At 53.7% G+C, this 20716-nt stretch overlaps 1 protein-coding gene across 1 annotated transcript in view; it reads left to right on the top strand.

Annotated features, from left to right (window-relative positions):
- egfl7 (EGF-like-domain, multiple 7) overlaps positions 1-20716 on the top strand; it is a 304651-nt gene that overhangs the window by 237595 nt on the left and 46340 nt on the right. The window contains exon 7 of the mRNA XM_041180609.1: positions 3288-3364. Within this exon, the coding sequence (XP_041036543.1) occupies positions 3288-3364 (77 nt within the window). The remainder of the gene's footprint in view (positions 1-3287; positions 3365-20716) is intronic.

The following is a 20716-nucleotide window of genomic DNA, read 5'->3' as shown; positions in this document are numbered from 1 at the left end:
GCTCTCTCCCGATCGTCTCCGCTCTCTCCCGATCGTCTCCACTCTCTCCCGATCATCTCTGCTCTCTCCCGATCGTCTCCACTCTCTCCCGATCGTCTCCGCTCTCTCCCGATCGTCTCCGCTCTCTCCCGATCGTCTCCGCTCTCTCCCGATCGTCTCCACTCTCTCCCGATCATCTCCGCGCTCTCCCGATCGTCTCCGCTCTCTGTACCCCATCAGGCACACAGCTGGTTCACCAGGCTCCATGCTCCTGATGTACTCCTCCCGCAGGTTGAAAGAGAGAGAGACACGTGGTTGTCTTGGGTGAACTAAGAACCTGTCCTGGTTCAGTGCGAAATCCCCTTAGCACATCCCGGAGAGAGCTGGCTCCCACTTGGATGGCCGGAGTTTATTGCGCTCATTGGCTGTTCGAAACCCCACCCACCTCCGCCCCACTCCACCTGACCGATTGGCAGCAGCTCTGCCCACTGGACTGCAGGCTGTGCTCTCAGCTCAGGCACAGGCATTCTCCTAACCCCCACTGCCAGGCTGCGCTGTTAGTGTGAACCATGGGGGAGACTGGTCCAAACCGGGAGGCTGAGATAGCAGGGGCTGTGAGCACCTCCAGCAGTGACTGCTCCATGGCCCTTTTAGCGAGGAGATTGTACAACGTGTGCAGCCGAACAACGGTCCTGGAGACACTCAAACTCTCCTTAGTTTGCAGTCTGTGTCCGAGGGGTGAAAACCTCTGGAGCACTAGGTGGCCCTTTGATGCCCCTTGAGTGGGCAGAGAAGCTAGAGGCTGGAATCCGAACACCTCAATGTGGCTGCGCCTGAACTGTCTCTGCTGCAGAAGGATGGTCACTTTATACAGAGTGTCCCAAATGTGTGGCCACTTCCCTCACTGACCCTCCCCCACCCCGAAGGCTTGTGCGCCACCTTCAACCCTGCCCCCCCGACAACGCATCTCAACCTTCAAGAGCAGCAGGCGACCCAGGTGAGCGCTCCACAATGTTACTGTGTCCCCCAGCTCCGAGTCACCCTCAGAGTGCAGCACACCCAGCGCAGCCCCATACCTGAGGGGTGGATGATTTGGGCAGAGGGTGTGACTCGATCCCACAGGGCCAGCCTGACAGTGATGGGCTGATGTTTTACTCTGAGGTTCCCGATGGTGGAAATGGTGCTGTCCATTGGGGAGCTGAGTGGATGATCCTGAGCTGGTTTCACCCTGTTATAAACCCACTCGCCTTATGTTACCCGCTCACACCACCAAACATGCCCAGCGCCAGCGGGCACGGACAATTCATCCCGATGTCTCTGGCTCGGAGCTGACACCAGAACAAGAGCACATCTACTGAGCTGGGCACTGAGGTTACTTCCTCCAGGGCAGAGGGGATGAGATGGTTTGAGAGCAGCGTTTAAATTAGTGAGAGAACGGCTCAGATCCCACAAAACTGAGTGTGTTCAGTATGTGGGAGAAATCAATCCACACACAAGTGTGGTCCCAGTCAATTCCAGCTTTGTCTGTGTGTGTATCTGAGTGTGTGTATCTGTGTGTGTATCTGAGTGTGTGTATCTGTGTGTGTATCTGAGTGTGTGTGTTGTGTATCTGTGTGTGTACCTGTGTGTGTGTGTGTGTGTGTGTGTGTTGTGTATCTGTGCGTGTATCTGAATGTGTGTGTGTTGTGTATCTTGTGTGTGTATCTGAGTGTGTGTTGTGTATCTGAGTGTGTGTGTGTTACGTATCTGTGTGTGTATCTGAGTGTGTGTGTTGTGTATCTGTGTGTGTACCTTTGTGTGTTTGTGTGTGTGTGTGTCTTGTGTATCTGTGTGTGTATCTGAGTGTGTGTATATCTGAGTGTGTGTATCTGTGTGTGTGTGTTGTGTATCTGTGTGTGTATCTGAATGTGTGTGTGTTGTGTATCTGTGTGTGTATCTGAGTGTGTGTTGTGTATCTGAGTGTGTGTGTGTGTTATGTATCTGTGTGTGTGTCTGAGTGTGTGTGTGTGTGTGTTGTGTATCTGTGTTTGTATCTGTGTGTGTGTGTGTTGTGTATCTGTGTGTGTATCTGAGTGTGTGTGTGTGTATCTGAGTGTGTGTGTGTTGTGTATCTGAGTGTGTGTGTGATGTGTATCTGAGTGTGTGTGTGTTGTGTATCTGTGAGTGTGTGTATCTGAGTGTGTGTGTGAATCTGAGTGTGTGTATCTGTGTGTGTATCTGAGTGTGTGTGTGTGTGTCTTGTGTATCTGTGTGTGTATCTGAGTGTGTGTGTGTGGTGTGTATCTGAGTGTGTGTGTTACGTATCTGTGAGTGTGTGTGTGTGTTGTGTATCTGTGTGTGTATCTGAGTGTGTGTGTTGTGTATCTGTGTGTGTATCTGAGTGTGTGTGTGTGTTGTGTATCTGTGTGTGTATCTGAGTGTGTGTGTGTGTTGCGTATCTGGGTGTGTATCTGAGTGTGTGTGTGTTGTGTATCTGTGTGTGTATCTGAATGTGTGTGTGTGTTGTGTATCTGTGTGTGTATCTGAGTGTGTGTGTGTGTGTGTGTGTGTTGTGTATCTGTGTGTGTATCGGAGTGTGTGTGTGTGTGTTGCATATCTGTGTGTGTATCTGAGTGTGTGTGTGTGTGTGTTGTGTATCTGTGTGTGTATCTGAGGGTGTGTTGTGTATCTGTGAGTGTGTGTGTTGTGTATCTGTGTGTGTATCTGAGTGTGTGTATCTGTGTGTGTATCTGAGTGTGTGTGTGTCTTGTGTATCTGTGTGTGTATCTGAGTGTGTGTGTTATGTATCTGTGTGTGTGTGTGTTGTGTATCTGTGTGTGTATCTGAGTGTGTGTATCTGAGTGTGTGTGTGTGTGTGTTGTGTATCTGAGTGTGTGTGTGTGTGTGTGTGTGTTGTGTATCTGTGTGTGTATCTGAGTGTGTGTGTTGTGTATCTGAGTGTGTGTGTGTGTTGTGTATCTGAGAGTGTGTGTGTGTGTTGTGTATCTGTGAGTGAGTGTGTGTGTGTTGTTTATCTGTGAATGTGTGTGTTGTGTATCTGTGAGTGTGTGTTGTGTATCCGTGAGCGTGTGTGTGTGTTGTGTATCTGAGTGTATGTGTTGCGTATCTGTGAGTGTGTGTGCGTGTGTTGTGTATCTGAGTGTGTGTGTGTGTGTCGTGTATCTGTGAGAGTGTGTGTTGTGTATCTGTGAGTGTGGGTGGGTCTGTGTGTGTATCCCCTCACTATAACCCTCTCTGACCAATGGGTGACCCTCTTTCATTCTTCCCTTACCCTGGATGACCACCTCCCATTCTCATTCCTCCTTCAGATACCACGGAGATAGGATCCGATGGGATTGGGAACGAGGTGCAGGAATTCCGCAGCAGGCTGGAATTACTGGAGCAGGTGAGTGTATGTTTATAAAGATGGCTTGGCCTTGTAGAACCAAGTGTTTCAGACACTGGGCAAGGCGAGGATCTGAGAGAGGGTGTGTTAAACCCCACCTGTCCTGTACAATACACATCCTGTGGTCAGCCTCTCCATCTGAAACCGGGGGCAGGGACAATCTGCACAAGAGCATCAGACACTACAGCACAGAACAAGGCCATTCAGCCCATCGGGTCCATGCCTACTCTCTGCAGAACAATCCAGTCATTGTCAATTGCATGTAGTTCTTCGTCACAAGGAGATTGCAGTACAGGAATAATGAAGTCTCACTCCAGTTGTACAAGGATTTGGGGAAACCACATCTGGAATACTGTGTGCAGTTCTGGTCTCCACATTTAAGGAAGGATAGACTTACACTGGGGGTGGGACAGTGAAGATTCACTAGATTGGCCCCTGGGATGAGGGGGTTGTCCGATGATGAAGGGCTGAGTAAACTGGGTTTATAATCTCGGGAGTTTAGAAGAATGAGAGACGATCTCATTGAAACACACAAGATTCTGAAGGGGTTTGACGGGGTGGATGCTGAGAGATTGTTTCCCCTGGTCGAAGAATCTAAAACATGGTGGGGGGGGTGGTCTCAGTCTCAGGATAAGGGGCCGATCGTTTGGGGCTGAGATGGGGAGAAATTTCTTCACTCAAAGGGTTTGTGAATCTTTGGAATTCTCCACCCCAGAGGGTTGTGGATGCTCTGCTGTTGAATATATTTAAGGCCGGGGTAGACAGATCTTTGGTCTCTCAGGAAATTAAGGGATAAGGGGAGTGAATGGAGAATGGAGTTAAAGCCTCAGACATGATCATATCAAATGGAGCAGGATTGATGGACGTGTGGTCTAGTCCTGTTCCTATTTCTAGTGTTCATCCCCCCACTCTATCCCCATCACTCTGCAAGTTTATTTCACAGAATCACCGAAGTTTAATAGCACAAAAGGAGGCCATTCAGTCCATCATGTCTGTACCAGCTCCCCAAATGAGCATTCTGACCTTGTGCCATTGCCCTGTCTTTCCCCTGTACCCCTGCTCATTGTTTCTATTTAAATAACCATCCAATACCCCTCTTTAATGCCTCGATTGAACCTGCCTCCACCACACTTCCAGGCAGCGCATTCCAGACCTGAGCCACACTCGGTGGGAAAAAGATTTTTCCCACATCACATTTGCTTCCTTTGCAAATCATTAAATCTGTGCCCTCTCGTTCTTGATCCTTTTACGATTGAGAACAGCTTCTCCCTATCTACTCTGTCCAGCCCCCTCATAATTCTGAACATCTCTATCAAATCCCCTCTCAGCTTCTTCCCTCCAAGGAGAACAGTCCCAACCTCTCCAATCTACCCTCAAAGCTGAAGTTTCTCATCCCTGGAACCATTCTCGTAAACCTCTTCTGCACTGTCTCCAATGTGTTCACATCCTTCCTATAATGTGGCGCCCAGAACTGTACACAATGCTCCAGCTGAGGTCTGACAAGTGTCTTATATAAATTCAGCATAACCTCCCTGCTCTTGTACTCTATGCCCCTATTAATAAAGCCCAGGAAACTATTTGCTTTATTAACCGCTCTCTCCACCTGTCCTGCCACCTTCAATGATCTATACACATATACACCCAGGTCTTTCTGCTCCTGTTCCCCCTTCAAAATTTCACCCCTTATTTTATATGGTTTGTCCATGTTCTTCCTGCCAAAATGCATCACCTCACACTTCTTCACACTGAACTCCATCTGCCCCCTATCTGCCCTCTCCACCAACTTGTCTATGTCCTACTGAAGTTCCACACCATCCTCCTCACTGTCCCCAAGCTTCATATCATCCACAAACTGTGAAATTGTCCCCTGCACACCAAGATCCAGATCATTAATATAGATCAGGAAAAGCAAGAGTCCCAATACCGATCCCTGGAGAACTCCACAAACCTTCCTCCAGCCCAATAAACACCCATTGACCATTACTCTCTGCTTCCTATGTTTCCGCCAATTTTGTATCCACATTGCTACTGTCTCCTATATTCCATGAACAATAACCTTTCTCACAAGGGTCATGAGGACTCGAAACGTCAACTCTTTTCTTCTCTGCCGATGCTGCCAGACCTGCTGAGTTTTTCCAGGTAATTCTGTTTTTGTTTTTAACCTTTCTCACAAGTCTGTTGTGTGGCACTGTGTCAAAAGCCTCTTCAAAGTCCATTTACACCACATCAGCAGCATTACCCTCATTGACCTTCTCTGTCACCTCTTCAAAAAACTCCAGCAAGTTAGTTAAACATGATTTTCCCTTAAGAAATCCATGCTGGCTCTTCCTTATCAACCCATATTTTTCCACGTGATTACTAATTCTATCCCAAATAATTGTTTCTAGAATCAAGAAATGGCAGGGGCACTGGCCATAATCTTTCAGTCTTCCCTAGACTCAGGGGAGGTGTCAGAGGACTGGAGTATCGCAAACATTACACCCTTGTTCAGTAAAGGTTGTAAGAATAAGCCCAGCAATTACAGACCAGCCAGTTTAACTTCAGTGGTAAAGAAAGATGCCAACTGGCTCATCATGTCTGCACCAGCCCTTCAAATGAGCAATTTTTACTCTCACTTCCTTCAATATCCTTGGGTGCATCTCACCCGGTTCCAGTGCCTTGTCAACTTTAAGTACCGACAGTCTATTCAACACTTCCTAGTTATCAATTTTGAACCCTCCTAGTGACAGAGTTTCTTCGTCTGTCACCATGGCCTGGGTAACATCTACCTCCTTGGTAAAGACGGATGCAAAGTATTCATTTAATACCTCAGCCGTGGCCCCTTCATCCAAGTGTAAATTCCCTTTTAGGTCCCTAATCGACCCTACTCCTCCTTTTACCGCCCTTTTACCATTTATATGCCTTTGGAAGACTTTGGGATTCCCCTTTATGTTGACTGCCAGTCTTTTCTCATAATCCCTCTTCGCTTCTCTAATATGCTTTTTCACCTCCTCTCTGAACCTTCTGTATTCCTCTTGGTTCTCAAGCTCCCGTCCAATTTCATTTTGAAACCATTCATCGCCTCCGCTTCCCCCCCCACCACCCTGACCCCCCCATGGGCAGTGAGTTCCAGCTCATTACCACTCGCTGGGTAAAAATGTTCCTCCTCACATCCCACCCCCCCAAGTCCAAACCCTTCAATCTGGGTCTCCCAGTCCTTGTCCAGTCAGTGAAAGGGAACTGTTTTCCTTTGTCTACCTTGTTTAAACCTGTCCTCATCATGTCCACCTCAATCAAACCCCCCCTCGATCTCCTTCGCTCCAAGGGGAACAATCCCAGCTTCTCCAGCCCAACCTGGTAACTAAAATCCCCCCATCCCTGGAATCATTCTGGTAAATCTCCTCCACACCCTCCCAAGGAGCCTGACAACCTTCCTAAATGGTGGTGACCAGAACTGGACACAATCACTGTGTTTGGTTTTAATTTAACTTGGAGGATTGCTTTGTCAACATTTCCCCAGTCCGTTTTGCGGTAGTAAATGTCACGGTGTAGTTGCAAGTTGTTCCGACTGGGTGGCAGGGTACAAAGGGAGCTTCTTCTAACTCTTCTAAACCCCATCTTGTTCAAAAAGAGCCAGTAGAACATTCCTGAGCTGTCTGGAGACAATAGGACAGTAAACAATCCCATGGCCTAGCTGAGGAGCTCCTGCAGAGGACTAGCACAAACACAATGGGCTGAATGGCCTGTCTCCGTTCTGTCAATACTCTGTGAGTGGATCTGGTTGTCAGAATTCGAGGCTGAAACAATCACCTTTCAAATAAAGGTGGGGGAGGCTGCTTCTTGTGTCTGCACTCACCCACCCTAGGATGGGCCAGCTCTGTCAGCTCAGTGCCCACATTGTGCCAAGTTCCTGCACAACACTCACTGCCAAGGCAACACTCGGGACCAGAGCCAGGAGAGGCAAACTCTGACACGCGGCCAAGTTCAACCCAACTGTTCAAATACAGGAAAACTCTCAGCAGCTCTTAGTGTTCCTGTCACTGCCGGATGAGGACTGAATGTGGAGAAATGGGAAGCGATTCATTTTGTTGGGAAGAACATGGAGAGAGAATAAAAGATAAAGGGGACAATTGTGAAGGGGGTGCAGGAGCAGAGGGACCTGGGTGTCTATGTATGAATCATTGAAGGTGGCAGGACAGGTAGAGGGAGCGGTTAATAGAGCATATCCTGGACTTTATATATAGGGGCAAAAACAGAAATAGCTGGAAAAACTCAGCAGGTCTGACAGCGTTTGCAGAGAGGGAGAGGGTTAACGTTTCGGGTCCCTCTGACTCTTCATCATTATCTTTTTTATTAACATGGGCTTGCAGTACAAGAGCAGGGAGGTTATGTTGAATTGTATGAGACACTAGTTGAGCCTCAGCTGGAGTATTGTGTCCAGTTCTGGGAGCTGCACTTTAGGAAGGAGGTGAGGACATTGGAGAGAGTGTGGAAAAGATTCACGGGAATGGTTCCAGGGATGAGGAACTTCAGTTATGAGGATAGATTGGAGAAGTAGGGACTGTTTTCCTTGGAGAAGAGAAGATTGAGAGGAGATTTGATAGAGGTTTTCAAAATCATGAGGGGTCTGGGCAGGGTAGATAGAGAGAAACTGTTCCCATTGGTGGAAGGATCGAGAACCAGAGGACAAAGGTTTAATGTGATTGGCTAAAGAAGCAATGGAGACGTGAGGAGGAACTTTCACACAGCGAGTGGTTAGAGTCTGGAATGCACTGTCTGAGAGTGTGGTGGAGACAGGGTCAATCGAGTGGTTAGGGTCTGGAATGCACTGTCTGAGAGTGTGGTGGAGACAGGGTCAATCGAGTGGTTAGGATCTGGAATGCAGTGTCTGAGAGTGTGGTGGAGACAGGGTCAATCGAGTGGTTAGGGTCTGGAATGCACTGTCTGAGAGTGTGGTGGAGACAGGGTCAATCGAGTGGTTAGGGTCTGGAATGCACTGCCTGAGAGTGTGGTGGAGACAGGGTCAATCGAGTGGTTAGGGTCTGGAATGCACTGTCTGAGAGTGTGGTGGAGACAGGGTCAATCGAGGGTTTTGAATGAGAAATCTGGTTATTATGTGAAAAGGAAGAGTGTGCAGGGTTAGAGAGGGAGGTTGGGCTGAAGCACTAGGTGAATTGTTCTTTCTGAGGGCCAGCACAGACACGATGGGCTGAGTGGCTTCTGTCTGTGCTGTAACCATTCTGAGATTTTGTGACCTATCTCTGAGCGCTTAAAACAGATTTTCTGGGTCATTTTCACATTGCCTTTCATGGGATCTTGCTGTGCGCAAGTTGGTGACTGTGTTTCCGACATTATAGCGGTGACGACATGTCAGATGGTTTTCATTGGTTGGACGGCGAGTGGAAGCTGACGTACGAATGCAGGATATTCGCTTCCTCCCTTTGTGAAGAGGTAACTGAGCCTCTCTGCACAAACAGGGCCAACTCTCCTCCACCTCATGAGGACCAGCAGCCCATTATCCGGGCCAATGGGAGTGAGTTCCCTGGTGTGGGGACGGGAGTTACGTATAGGCCAGGTTAGAACAGTCGCTTCGTGACTTTGGGATTCACATGGTCTTTGCACTGGGTTTAAAGATCCCAATTTCATTCCCTAGCACCATGGGCTGCTGGCGAGGGCTATGGCTGGTGGTGAGGGGGGTGGGGGCTGGTAGCGAAGGTGGGGGGGAGTGGGGGGAGGTGGGTGGAGGCTGGTAGAGAGGGGGTGCTGGTACGAGGGTGTGTCCCGGGGGTGGGGGGGGGGGGGCGGGGGGCGAGATCAGAGGGGGAGTCTGGGGGGTTAGATGGAGATTTGACCTCAACACCTCCAGCACCAGGAGCACTGTCAGGTCTGAAAACGGCCCTGATTCAGTGCTTTCCACAGCCAGTCTCCGCCAAAGCCTCAAGGTCAGTACTCACTGTCCCCAGTGCGGAGCTCCAGCAGGTTAGGTCAGTATTCACTGTCCCCAGTGCGGAGTTCCAGCAGGTTAGGTCAGTACTCACTGTCCCCAGTGCGGAGCTCCAGCAGGTTAGGTCAGTATTCACTGTCCCCAGTGCGGAGCTCCAGCAGGTTAGGTCAGTACTCACTGTCCCCAGTGCAGAGCTCCAGCAGGTTAGGTCAGTACTCACTGTCCCCAGTGCGGAGCTCCAGCAGGTTAGGTCAGTATTCACTGTCCCCAGTGCGGAGCTCCAGCAGGTTAGGTCAGTATTCACTGTCCCCAGTGCGGAGATCCAGCAGGTTAGGTCAGTACTCACTGTCCCCAGTGCGGAGCTCCAGCAGGTTAGGTCAGTACTCACTGTCCCCAGTGCGGAGATCCAGCAGGTTAGGTCAGTACTCACTGTCCCCAGTGCGGAGCTCCAGCAGGTTAGGTCAGTATTCACTGTCCCCAGTGTGGAGATCCAGCAGGTTAGGTCAGTATTCACTGTCCCCAGTGCGGAGCTCCAGCAGGTTAGGTCAGTATTCACTGTCCCCAGTGCGGAGCTGCAGCAGGTTAGGTCAGTATTCACTGTCCCCAGTGCGGAGCTCCAGCAGGTTAGGTCAGTATTCACTGTCCCCAGTGCGGAGCTCCAGCAGGTTAGGTCAGTATTCACTGTCCCCAGTGCAGAGTTCCAGCAGGTTAGGTCAGTATTCACTGTCCCCAGTGCGGAGATCCAGCAGGTTAGGTCAGTATTCACTGTCCCCAGTGCGGAGACCCAGCAGGTTAGGTCAGTATTCACTGTCCCCAGTGCGGAGTTCCAGCAGGTTAGGTCAGTACTCACTGTCCCCAGTGCGGAGCTCCAGCAGGTTAGGTCAGTACTCACTGTCCCCAGTGCGGAGATCCAGCAGGTTAGGTCAGTACTCACTGTCCCCAGTGCGGAGCTCCAGCAGGTTAGGTCAGTATTCACTGTCCCCAGTGCGGAGCTCCAGCAGGTTAGGTCAGTATTCACTGTCCCCAGTGCGGAGCTCCAGCAGGTTAGGTCAGTATTCACTGTCCCCAGTGCGGAGATCCAGCAGGTTAGGTCAGTATTCACTGTCCCCAGTGCGGAGCTCCAGCAGGTTAGGTCAGTATTCACTGTCCCCAGTGCGGAGCTCCAGCAGGTTAGGTCAGTATTCACTGTCCCCAGTGCGGAGCTCCAGCAGGTTAGGTCAGTATTCACTGTCCCCAGTGCGGAGCTCCAGCAGGTTAGGTCAGTACTCACTGTCCCCAGTGCGGAGCTCCAGCAGGTTAGGTCAGTATTCACTGTCCCCAGTGCGGAGCTCCAGCAGGTTAGGTCAGTACTCACTGTCCCCAGTGCGGAGCTCCAGCAGGTTAGGTCAGTATTCACTGTCCCCAGTGCGGAGCTCCAGCAGGTTAGGTCAGTATTCACTGTCCCCAGTGCGGAGCTCCAGCAGGTTAGGTCAGTATTCACTGTCCCCAGTGCGGAGCTCCAGCAGGTTAGGTCAGTACTCACTGTCCCCAGTGCGGAGCTCCAGCAGGTTAGGTCAGTACTCACTGTCCCCAGTGCGGAGCTCCAGCAGGTTAGGTCAGTACTCACTGTCCCCAGTGCGGAGCTCCAGCAGGTTAGGTCAGTATTCACTGTCCCCAGTGCGGAGCTCCAGCAGGTTAGGTCAGTATTCACTGTCCCCAGTGCGGAGATCCAGCAGGTTAGGTCAGTATTCACTGTCCCCAGTGCGGAGTTCCAGCAGGTTAGGTCAGTATTCACTGTCCCCAGTGCGGAGATCCAGCAGGTTAGGTCAGTACTCACTGTCCCCAGTGCGGAGTTCCAGCAGGTTAGGTCAGTATTCACTGTCCCCAGTGCGGAGCTCCAGCAGGTTAGGTCAGTACTCACTGTCCCCAGTGCGGAGCTCCAGCAGGTTAGGTCAGTATTCACTGTCCCCAGTGCGGAGATCCAGCAGGTTAGGTCAGTATTCACTGTCCCCAGTGCGGAGCTCCAGCAGGTTAGGTCAGTATTCACTGTCCCCAGTGCGGAGCTCCAGCAGGTTAGGTCAGTATTCACTGTCCCCAGTGCGGAGCTCCAGCAGGTTAGGTCAGTATTCACTGTCCCCAGTGCGGAGCTCCAGCAGGTTAGGTCAGTATTCACTGTCCCCAGTGCGGAGCTCCAGCAGGTTAGGTCAGTACTCACTGTCCCCAGTGCGGAGCTCCAGCAGGTTAGGTCAGTATTCACTGTCCCCAGTGCGGAGCTCCAGCAGGTTAGGTCAGTATTCACTGTCCCCAGTGCGGAGCTCCAGCAGGTTAGGTCAGTATTCACTGTCCCCAGTGCGGAGCTCCAGCAGGTTAGGTCAGTATTCACTGTCCCCAGTGCGGAGCTCCAGCAGGTTAGGTCAGTATTCACTGTCCCCAGTGCGGAGCTCCAGCAGGTTAGGTCAGTATTCACTGTCCCCAGTGCGGAGATCCAGCAGGTTAGGTCAGTACTCACTGTCCCCAGTGCGGAGCTCCAGCAGGTTAGGTCAGTATTCACTGTCCCCAGTGCGGAGCTCCAGCAGGTTAGGTCAGTATTCACTGTCCCCAGTGCGGAGCTCCAGCAGGTTAGGTCAGTACTCACTGTCCCCAGTGCGGAGCTCCAGCAGGTTAGGTCAGTATTCACTGTCCCCAGTGCGGAGCTCCAGCAGGTTAGGTCAGTATTCACTGTCCCCAGTGCGGAGCTCCAGCAGGTTAGGTCAGTACTCACTGTCCCCAGTGCGGAGCTCCAGCAGGTTAGGTCAGTATTCACTGTCCCCAGTGCGGAGCTCCAGCAGGTTAGGTCAGTACTCACTGTCCCCAGTGCGGAGTTCCAGCAGGTTAGGTCAGTACTCACTGTCCCCAGTGCGGAGCTCCAGCAGGTTAGGTCAGTACTCACTGTCCCCAGTGCGGAGCTCCAGCAGGTTAGGTCAGTACTCACTGTCCCCAGTGCGGAGCTCCAGCAGGTTAGGTCAGTACTCACTGTCCCCAGTGCGGAGCTCCAGCAGGTTAGGTCAGTATTCACTGTCCCCAGTGCGGAGCTCCAGCAGGTTAGGTCAGTACTCACTGTCCCCAGTGCGGAGCTCCAGCAGGTTAGGTCAGTATTCACTGTCCCCAGTGCGGAGCTCCAGCAGGTTAGGTCAGTACTCACTGTCCCCAGTGCGGAGCTCCAGCAGGTTAGGTCAGTATTCACTGTCCCCAGTGCGGAGCTCCAGCAGGTTAGGTCAGTACTCACTGTCCCCAGTGCGGAGCTCCAGCAGGTTAGGTCAGTATTCACTGTCCCCAGTGCGGAGCTCCAGCAGGTTAGGTCAGTATTCACTGTCCCCAGTGCGGAGCTCCAGCAGGTTAGGTCAGTACTCACTGTCCCCAGTGCGGAGCTCCAGCAGGTTAGGTCAGTATTCACTGTCCCCAGTGCGGAGCTCCAGCAGGTTAGGTCAGTATTCACTGTCCCCAGTGCGGAGCTCCAGCAGGTTAGGTCAGTATTCACTGTCCCCAGTGCGGAGCTCCAGCAGGTTAGGTCAGTATTCACTGTCCCCAGTGCGGAGCTCCAGCAGGTTAGGTCAGTATTCACTGTCCCCAGTGCGGAGCTCCAGCAGGTTAGGTCAGTATTCACTGTCCCCAGTGCGGAGCTCCAGCAGGTTAGGTCAGTACTCACTGTCCCCAGTGCGGAGCTCCAGCAGGTTAGGTCAGTATTCACTGTCCCCAGTGCGGAGCTCCAGCAGGTTAGGTCAGTACTCACTGTCCCCAGTGCGGAGCTCCAGCAGGTTAGGTCAGTACTCACTGTCCCCAGTGCGGAGCTCCAGCAGGTTAGGTCAGTATTCACTGTCCCCAGTGCGGAGCTCCAGCAGGTTAGGTCAGTATTCACTGTCCCCAGTGCGGAGCTCCAGCAGGTTAGGTCAGTACTCACTGTCCCCAGTGCGGAGCTCCAGCAGGTTAGGTCAGTATTCACTGTCCCCAGTGCGGAGCTCCAGCAGGTTAGGTCAGTATTCACTGTCCCCAGTGCGGAGCTCCAGCAGGTTAGGTCAGTACTCACTGTCCCCAGTGCGGAGCTCCAGCAGGTTAGGTCAGTATTCACTGTCCCCAGTGCGGAGCTCCAGCAGGTTAGGTCAGTATTCACTGTCCCCAGTGCGGAGCTCCAGCAGGTTAGGTCAGTATTCACTGTCCCCAGTGCGGAGCTCCAGCAGGTTAGGTCAGTATTCACTGTCCCCAGTGCGGAGCTCCAGCAGGTTAGGTCAGTATTCACTGTCCCCAGTGCGGAGCTCCAGCAGGTTAGGTCAGTACTCACTGTCCCCAGTGCGGAGCTCCAGCAGGTTAGGTCAGTATTCACTGTCCCCAGTGCGGAGCTCCAGCAGGTTAGGTCAGTATTCACTGTCCCCAGTGCGGAGCTCCAGCAGGTTAGGTCAGTATTCACTGTCCCCAGTGCGGAGCTCCAGCAGGTTAGGTCAGTATTCACTGTCCCCAGTGCGGAGCTCCAGCAGGTTAGGTCAGTATTCACTGTCCCCAGTGCGGAGCTCCAGCAGGTTAGGTCAGTATTCACTGTCCCCAGTGCGGAGCTCCAGCAGGTTAGGTCAGTATTCACTGTCCCCAGTGCGGAGCTCCAGCAGGTTAGGTCAGTACTCACTGTCCCCAGTGCGGAGCTCCAGCAGGTTAGGTCAGTATTCACTGTCCCCAGTGCGGAGCTCCAGCAGGTTAGGTCAGTATTCACTGTCCCCAGTGCGGAGCTCCAGCAGGTTAGGTCAGTATTCACTGTCCCCAGTGCGGAGCTCCAGCAGGTTAGGTCAGTATTCACTGTCCCCAGTGCGGAGCTCCAGCAGGTTAGGTCAGTATTCACTGTCCCCAGTGCGGAGCTCCAGCAGGTTAGGTCAGTACTCACTGTCCCCAGTGCGGAGCTCCAGCAGGTTAGGTCAGTATTCACTGTCCCCAGTGCGGAGCTCCAGCAGGTTAGGTCAGTATTCACTGTCCCCAGTGCGGAGCTCCAGCAGGTTAGGTCAGTATTCACTGTCCCCAGTGCGGAGCTCCAGCAGGTTAGGTCAGTATTCACTGTCCCCAGTGCGGAGCTCCAGCAGGTTAGGTCAGTATTCACTGTCCCCAGTGCGGAGCTCCAGCAGGTTAGGTCAGTATTCACTGTCCCCAGTGCGGAGCTCCAGCAGGTTAGGTCAGTATTCACTGTCCCCAGTGCGGAGCTCCAGCAGGTTAGGTCAGTATTCACTGTCCCCAGTGCGGAGCTCCAGCAGGTTAGGTCAGTATTCACTGTCCCCAGTGCGGAGCTCCAGCAGGTTAGGTCAGTATTCACTGTCCCCAGTGCGGAGCTCCAGCAGGTTAGGTCAGTATTCACTGTCCCCAGTGCGGAGCTCCAGCAGGTTAGGTCAGTACTCACTGTCCCCAGTGCGGAGCTCCAGCAGGTTAGGTCAGTATTCACTGTCCCCAGTGCGGAGCTCCAGCAGGTTAGGTCAGTATTCACTGTCCCCAGTGCGGAGCTCCAGCAGGTTAGGTCAGTATTCACTGTCCCCAGTGCGGAGCTCCAGCAGGTTAGGTCAGTACTCACTGTCCCCAGTGCGGAGCTCCAGCAGGTTAGGTCAGTACTCACTGTCCCCAGTGCGGAGCTCCAGCAGGTTAGGTCAGTACTCACTGTCCCCAGTGCGGAGCTCCAGCAGGTTAGGTCAGTATTCACTGTCCCCAGTGCGGAGCTCCAGCAGGTTAGGTCAGTATTCACTGTCCCCAGTGCGGAGCTCCAGCAGGTTAGGTCAGTATTCACTGTCCCCAGTGCGGAGCTCCAGCAGGTTAGGTCAGTACTCACTGTCCCCAGTGCGGAGCTCCAGCAGGTTAGGTCAGTACTCACTGTCCCCAGTGCGGAGCTCCAGCAGGTTAGGTCAGTATTCACTGTCCCCAGTGCGGAGCTCCAGCAGGTTAGGTCAGTATTCACTGTCCCCAGTGCGGAGCTCCAGCAGGTTAGGTCAGTATTCACTGTCCCCAGTGCGGAGCTCCAGCAGGTTAGGTCAGTATTCACTGTCCCCAGTGCGGAGCTCCAGCAGGTTAGGTCAGTATTCACTGTCCCCAGTGCGGAGCTCCAGCAGGTTAGGTCAGTACTCACTGTCCCCAGTGCGGAGCTCCAGCAGGTTAGGTCAGTATTCACTGTCCCCAGTGCGGAGCTCCAGCAGGTTAGGTCAGTACTCACTGTCCCCAGTGCGGAGCTCCAGCAGGTTAGGTCAGTATTCACTGTCCCCAGTGCGGAGCTCCAGCAGGTTAGGTCAGTATTCACTGTCCCCAGTGCGGAGCTCCAGCAGGTTAGGTCAGTATTCACTGTCCCCAGTGCGGAGCTCCAGCAGGTTAGGTCAGTACTCACTGTCCCCAGTGCGGAGCTCCAGCAGGTTAGGTCAGTATTCACTGTCCCCAGTGCGGAGCTCCAGCAGGTTAGGTCAGTATTCACTGTCCCCAGTGCGGAGCTCCAGCAGGTTAGGTCAGTATTCACTGTCCCCAGTGCGGAGATCCAGCAGGTTTGGTCAGTACTCACTGTCCCCAGTGCGGAGCTCCAGCAGGTTAGGTCAGTATTCACTGTCCCCAGTGCGGAGCTCCAGCAGGTTAGGTCATTATTCACTGTCCCCAGTGCGGAGCTCCAGCAGGTTATGTCAGTACTCACTGTCCCCAGTGCGGAGATCCAGCAGGTTTGGTCAGTACTCACTGTCCCCAGTGCGGAGCTCCAGCAGGTTAGGTCAGTACTCACTGTCCCCAGTGCGGAGCTCCAGCAGGTTAGGTCAGTACTCACTGTCCCCAGTGCGGAGCTCCAGCAGGTTAGGTCAGTATTCACTGTCCCCAGTGCGGAGCTCCAGCAGGTTAGGTCAGTACTCACTGTCCCCAGTGCGGAGCTCCAGCAGGTTAGGTCAGTACTCACTGTCCCCAGTGCGGAGCTCCAGCAGGTTAGGTCAGTACTCACTGTCCCCAGTGCGGAGCTCCAGCAGGTTAGGTCAGTATTCACTGTCCCCAGTGCGGAGATCCAGCAGGTTAGGTCAGTATTCACTGTCCCCAGTGCGGAGCTCCAGCAGGTTAGGTCAGTATTCACTGTCCCCAGTGCGGAGCTCCAGCAGGTTAGGTCAGTATTCACTGTCCCCAGTGCGGAGCTCCAGCAGGTTAGGTCAGTATTCACTGTCCCCAGTGCGGAGCTCCAGCAGGTTAGGTCAGTATTCACTGTCCCCAGTGCGGAGCTCCAGCAGGTTAGGTCAGTATTCACTGTCCCCAGTGCGGAGCTCCAGCAGGTTAGGTCAGTATTCACTGTCCCCAGTGCGGAGCTCCAGCAGGTTAGGTCAGTATTCACTGTCCCCAGTGCGGAGCTCCAGCAGGTTAGGTCAGTATTCACTGTCCCCAGTGCGGAGCTCCAGCAGGTTAGGTCAGTATTCACTGTCCCCAGTGCGGAGCTCCAGCAGGTTAGGTCAGTATTCACTGTCCCCAGTGCGGAGCTCCAGCAGGTTAGGTCAGTATTCACTGTCCCCAGTGCGGAGCTCCAGCAGGTTAGGTCAGTATTCACTGTCCCCAGTGCGGAGCTCCAGCAGGTTAGGTCAGTACTCACTGTCCCCAGTGCGGAGCTCCAGCAGGTTAGGTCAGTATTCACTGTCCCCAGTGCGGAGCTCCAGCAGGTTAGGTCAGTATTCACTGTCCCCAGTGCGGAGCTCCAGCAGGTTAGGTCAGTATTCACTGTCCCCAGTGCGGAGCTCCAGCAGGTTAGGTCAGTATTCACTGTCCCCAGTGCGGAGCTCCAGCAGGTTAGGTCAGTATTCACTGTCCCCAGTGCGGAGCTCCAGCAGGTTAGGTCAGTATTCACTGTCCCCAGTGCGGAGCTCCAGCAGGTTAGGTCAGTACTCACTGTCCCCAGTGCGGAGCTCCAGCAGGTTAGGTCAGTACTCACTGTCCCCAGTGCGGAGCTCCAGCAGGTTAGGTCAGTATTCACTGTCCCCAGTGCGGAGCTCCAGCAGGTTAGGTCAGTATTCACTGTCCCCAGTGCGGAGCTCCAGCAGGTTAGGTCAGTATTCACTGTCCCCAGTGCGGAGCTCCAGCAGGTTAGGTCAGTATTCACTGTCCCCAGTGCGGAGCTCCAGCAGGTTAGGTCAGTATTCACTGTCCCCAGTGCGGAGCTCCAGCAGGTTAGGTCAGTATTCACTGTCCCCAGTGCGGAGCTCCAGCAGGTTAGGTCAGTACTCACTGTCCCCAGTGCGGAGCTCCAGCAGGTTAGGTCAGTATTCACTGTCCCCAGTGCGGAGCTCCAGCAGGTTAGGTCAGTACTCACTGTCCCCAGTGCGGAGCTCCAGCAGGTTAGGTCAGTATTCACTGTCCCCAGTGCGGAGCTCCAGCAGGTTAGGTCAGTATTCACTGTCCCCAGTGCGGAGCTCCAGCAGGTTAGGTCAGTACTCACTGTCCCCAGTGCGGAGCTCCAGCAGGTTAGGTCAGTACTCACTGTCCCCAGTGCGGAGCTCCAGCAGGTTAGGTCAGTATTCACTGTCCCCAGTGCGGAGCTCCAGCAGGTTAGGTCAGTACTCACTGTCCCCAGTGCGGAGCTCCCCCAGGTTAGGTCAGTACTCACTGTCCCCAGTGCGGAGCTCCAGCAGGTTAGGTCAGTATTCACTGTCCCCAGTGCGGAGCTCCAGCAGGTTAGGTCAGTATTCACTGTCCCCAGTGCGGAGCTCCAGCAGGTTAGGTCAGTACTCACTGTCCCCAGTGCGGAGCTCCAGCAGGTTAGGTCAGTACTCACTGTCCCCAGTGCGGAGCTCCAGCAGGTTAGGTCAGTATTCACTGTCCCCAGTGCGGAGCTCCAGCAGGTTAGGTCAGTACTCACTGTCCCCAGTGCGGAGCTCCAGCAGGTTAGGTCAGTATTCACTGTCCCCAGTGCGGAGCTCCAGCAGGTTAGGTCAGTATTCACTGTCCCCAGTGCGGAGCTCCAGCAGGTTAGGTCAGTATTCACTGTCCCCAGTGCGGAGCTCCAGCAGGTTAGGTCAGTACTCACTGTCCCCAGTGCGGAGCTCCAGCAGGTTAGGTCAGTATTCACTGTCCCCAGTGCGGAGCTCCAGCAGGTTAGGTCAGTATTCACTGTCCCCAGTGCGGAGCTCCAGCAGGTTAGGTCAGTATTCACTGTCCCCAGTGCGGAGCTCCAGCAGGTTAGGTCAGTATTCACTGTCCCCAGTGCGGAGCTCCAGCAGCTTATGTCAGTATTCACTGTCCCCAGTGCGGAGCTCCAGCAGGTTAGGTCATTATTCACTGTCCCCAGTGCGGAGCTCCAGCAGGTTATGTCAGTACTCACTGTCCCCAGTGCGGAGCTCCAGCAGGTTAGGTCAGTACTCACTGTCCCCAGTGCGGAGCTCCAGCAGGTTAGGTCAGTACTCACTGTCCCCAGTGCGGAGCTCCAGCAGGTTAGGTCAGTTTTCACTGTCCCCAGTGCGGAGCTCCAGCAGGTTAGGTCAGTATTCACTGTCCCCAGTGCGGAGCTCCAGCAGGTTAGGTCAGTACTCACTGTCCCCAGTGCGGAGCTCCAGCAGGTTAGGTCAGTACTCACTGTCCCCAGTGCGGAGCTCCAGCAGGTTAGGTCAGTATTCACTGTCCCCAGTGCGGAGCTCCAGCAGGTTAGGTCAGTATTCACTGTCCCCAGTGCGGAGCTCCAGCAGGTTAGGTCAGTACTCACTGTCCCCAGTGCGGAGCTCCAGCAGGTTAGGTCAGTATTCACTGTCCCCAGTGCGGAGCTCCAGCAGGTTAGGTCAGTACTCACTGTCCCCAGTGCGGAGCTCCAGCAGGTTAGGTCAGTATTCACTGTCCCCAGTGCGGAGCTCCAGCAGGTTAGGTCAGTATTCACTGTCCCCAGTGCGGAGCTCCAGCAGGTTAGGTCAGTATTCACTGTCCCCAGTGCGGAGCTCCAGCAGGTTAGGTCAGTACTCACTGTCCCCAGTGCGGAGCTCCAGCAGGTTAGGTCAGTATTCACTGTCCCCAGTGCGGAGCTCCAGCAGGTTAGGTCAGTATTCACTGTCCCCAGTGCGGAGCTCCAGCAGGTTAGGTCAGTATTCACTGTCCCCAGTGCGGAGCTCCAGCAGGTTAGGTCAGTATTCACTGTCCCCAGTGCGGAGCTCCAGCAGGTTAGGTCAGTATTCACTGTCCCCAGTGCGGAGCTCCAGCAGGTTAGGTCAGTACTCACTGTCCCCAGTGCGGAGCTCCAGCAGGTTAGGTCAGTATTCACTGTCCCCAGTGCGGAGCTCCAGCAGGTTAGGTCAGTATTCACTGTCCCCAGTGCGGAGCTCCAGCAGGTTAGGTCAGTATTCACTGTCCCCAGTGCGGAGCTCCAGCAGGTTAGGTCAGTATTCACTGTCCCCAGTGCGGAGCTCCAGCAGGTTAGGTCAGTATTCACTGTCCCCAGTGCGGAGCTCCAGCAGGTTAGGTCAGTATTCACTGTCCCCAGTGCGGAGCTCCAGCAGGTTAGGTCAGTATTCACTGTCCCCAGTGCGGAGCTCCAGCAGGTTAGGTCAGTATTCACTGTCCCCAGTGCGGAGCTCCAGCAGGTTAGGTCAGTACTCACTGTCCCCAGTGCGGAGCTCCAGCAGGTTAGGTCAGTATTCACTGTCCCCAGTGCGGAGCTCCAGCAGGTTAGGTCAGTATTCACTGTCCCCAGTGCGGAGCTCCAGCAGGTTAGGTCAGTACTCACTGTCCCCAGTGCGGAGCTCCAGCAGGTTAGGTCAGTATTCACTGTCCCCAGTGCGGAGCTCCAGCAGGTTAGGTCAGTACTCACTGTCCCCAGTGCGGAGCTCCAGCAGGTTAGGTCAGTATTCACTGTCCCCAGTGCGGAGCTCCAGCAGGTTAGGTCAGTATTCACTGTCCCCAGTGCGGAGCTCCAGCAGGTTAGGTCAGTACTCACTGTCCCCAGTGCGGAGCTCCAGCAGGTTAGGTCAGTATTCACTGTCCCCAGTGCGGAGCTCCAGCAGGTTAGGTCAGTATTCACTGTCCCCAGTGCGGAGCTCCAGCAGGTTAGGTCAGTATTCACTGTCCCCAGTGCGGAGCTCCAGCAGGTTAGGTCAGTACTCACTGTCCCCAGTGCGGAGCTCCAGCAGGTTAGGTCAGTACTCACTGTCCCCAGTGCGGAGCTCCAGCAGGTTAGGTCAGTACTCACTGTCCCCAGTGCGGAGCTCCAGCAGGTTAGGTCAGTATTCACTGTCCCCAGTGCGGAGCTCCAGCAGGTTAGGTCAGTACTCACTGTCCCCAGTGCGGAGCTCCAGCAGGTTAGGTCAGTATTCACTGTCCCCAGTGCGGAGCTCCAGCAGGTTAGGTCAGTATTCACTGTCCCCAGTGCGGAGCTCCAGCAGGTTAGGTCAGTATTCACTGTCCCCAGTGCGGAGCTCCAGCAGGTTAGGTCAGTATTCACTGTCCCCAGTGCGGAGCTCCAGCAGGTTAGGTCAGTA

Source organism: Carcharodon carcharias (genome assembly GCF_017639515.1).
Source record: "Carcharodon carcharias isolate sCarCar2 chromosome 19 unlocalized genomic scaffold, sCarCar2.pri SUPER_19_unloc_5, whole genome shotgun sequence".
In the NCBI taxonomy this organism is placed as follows: Eukaryota; Metazoa; Chordata; class Chondrichthyes; order Lamniformes; family Lamnidae; genus Carcharodon; species Carcharodon carcharias.
The sequence above is the reverse complement of the archived record's forward strand: the minus strand, read 5'-3'. Positions and strand labels throughout refer to the sequence as shown.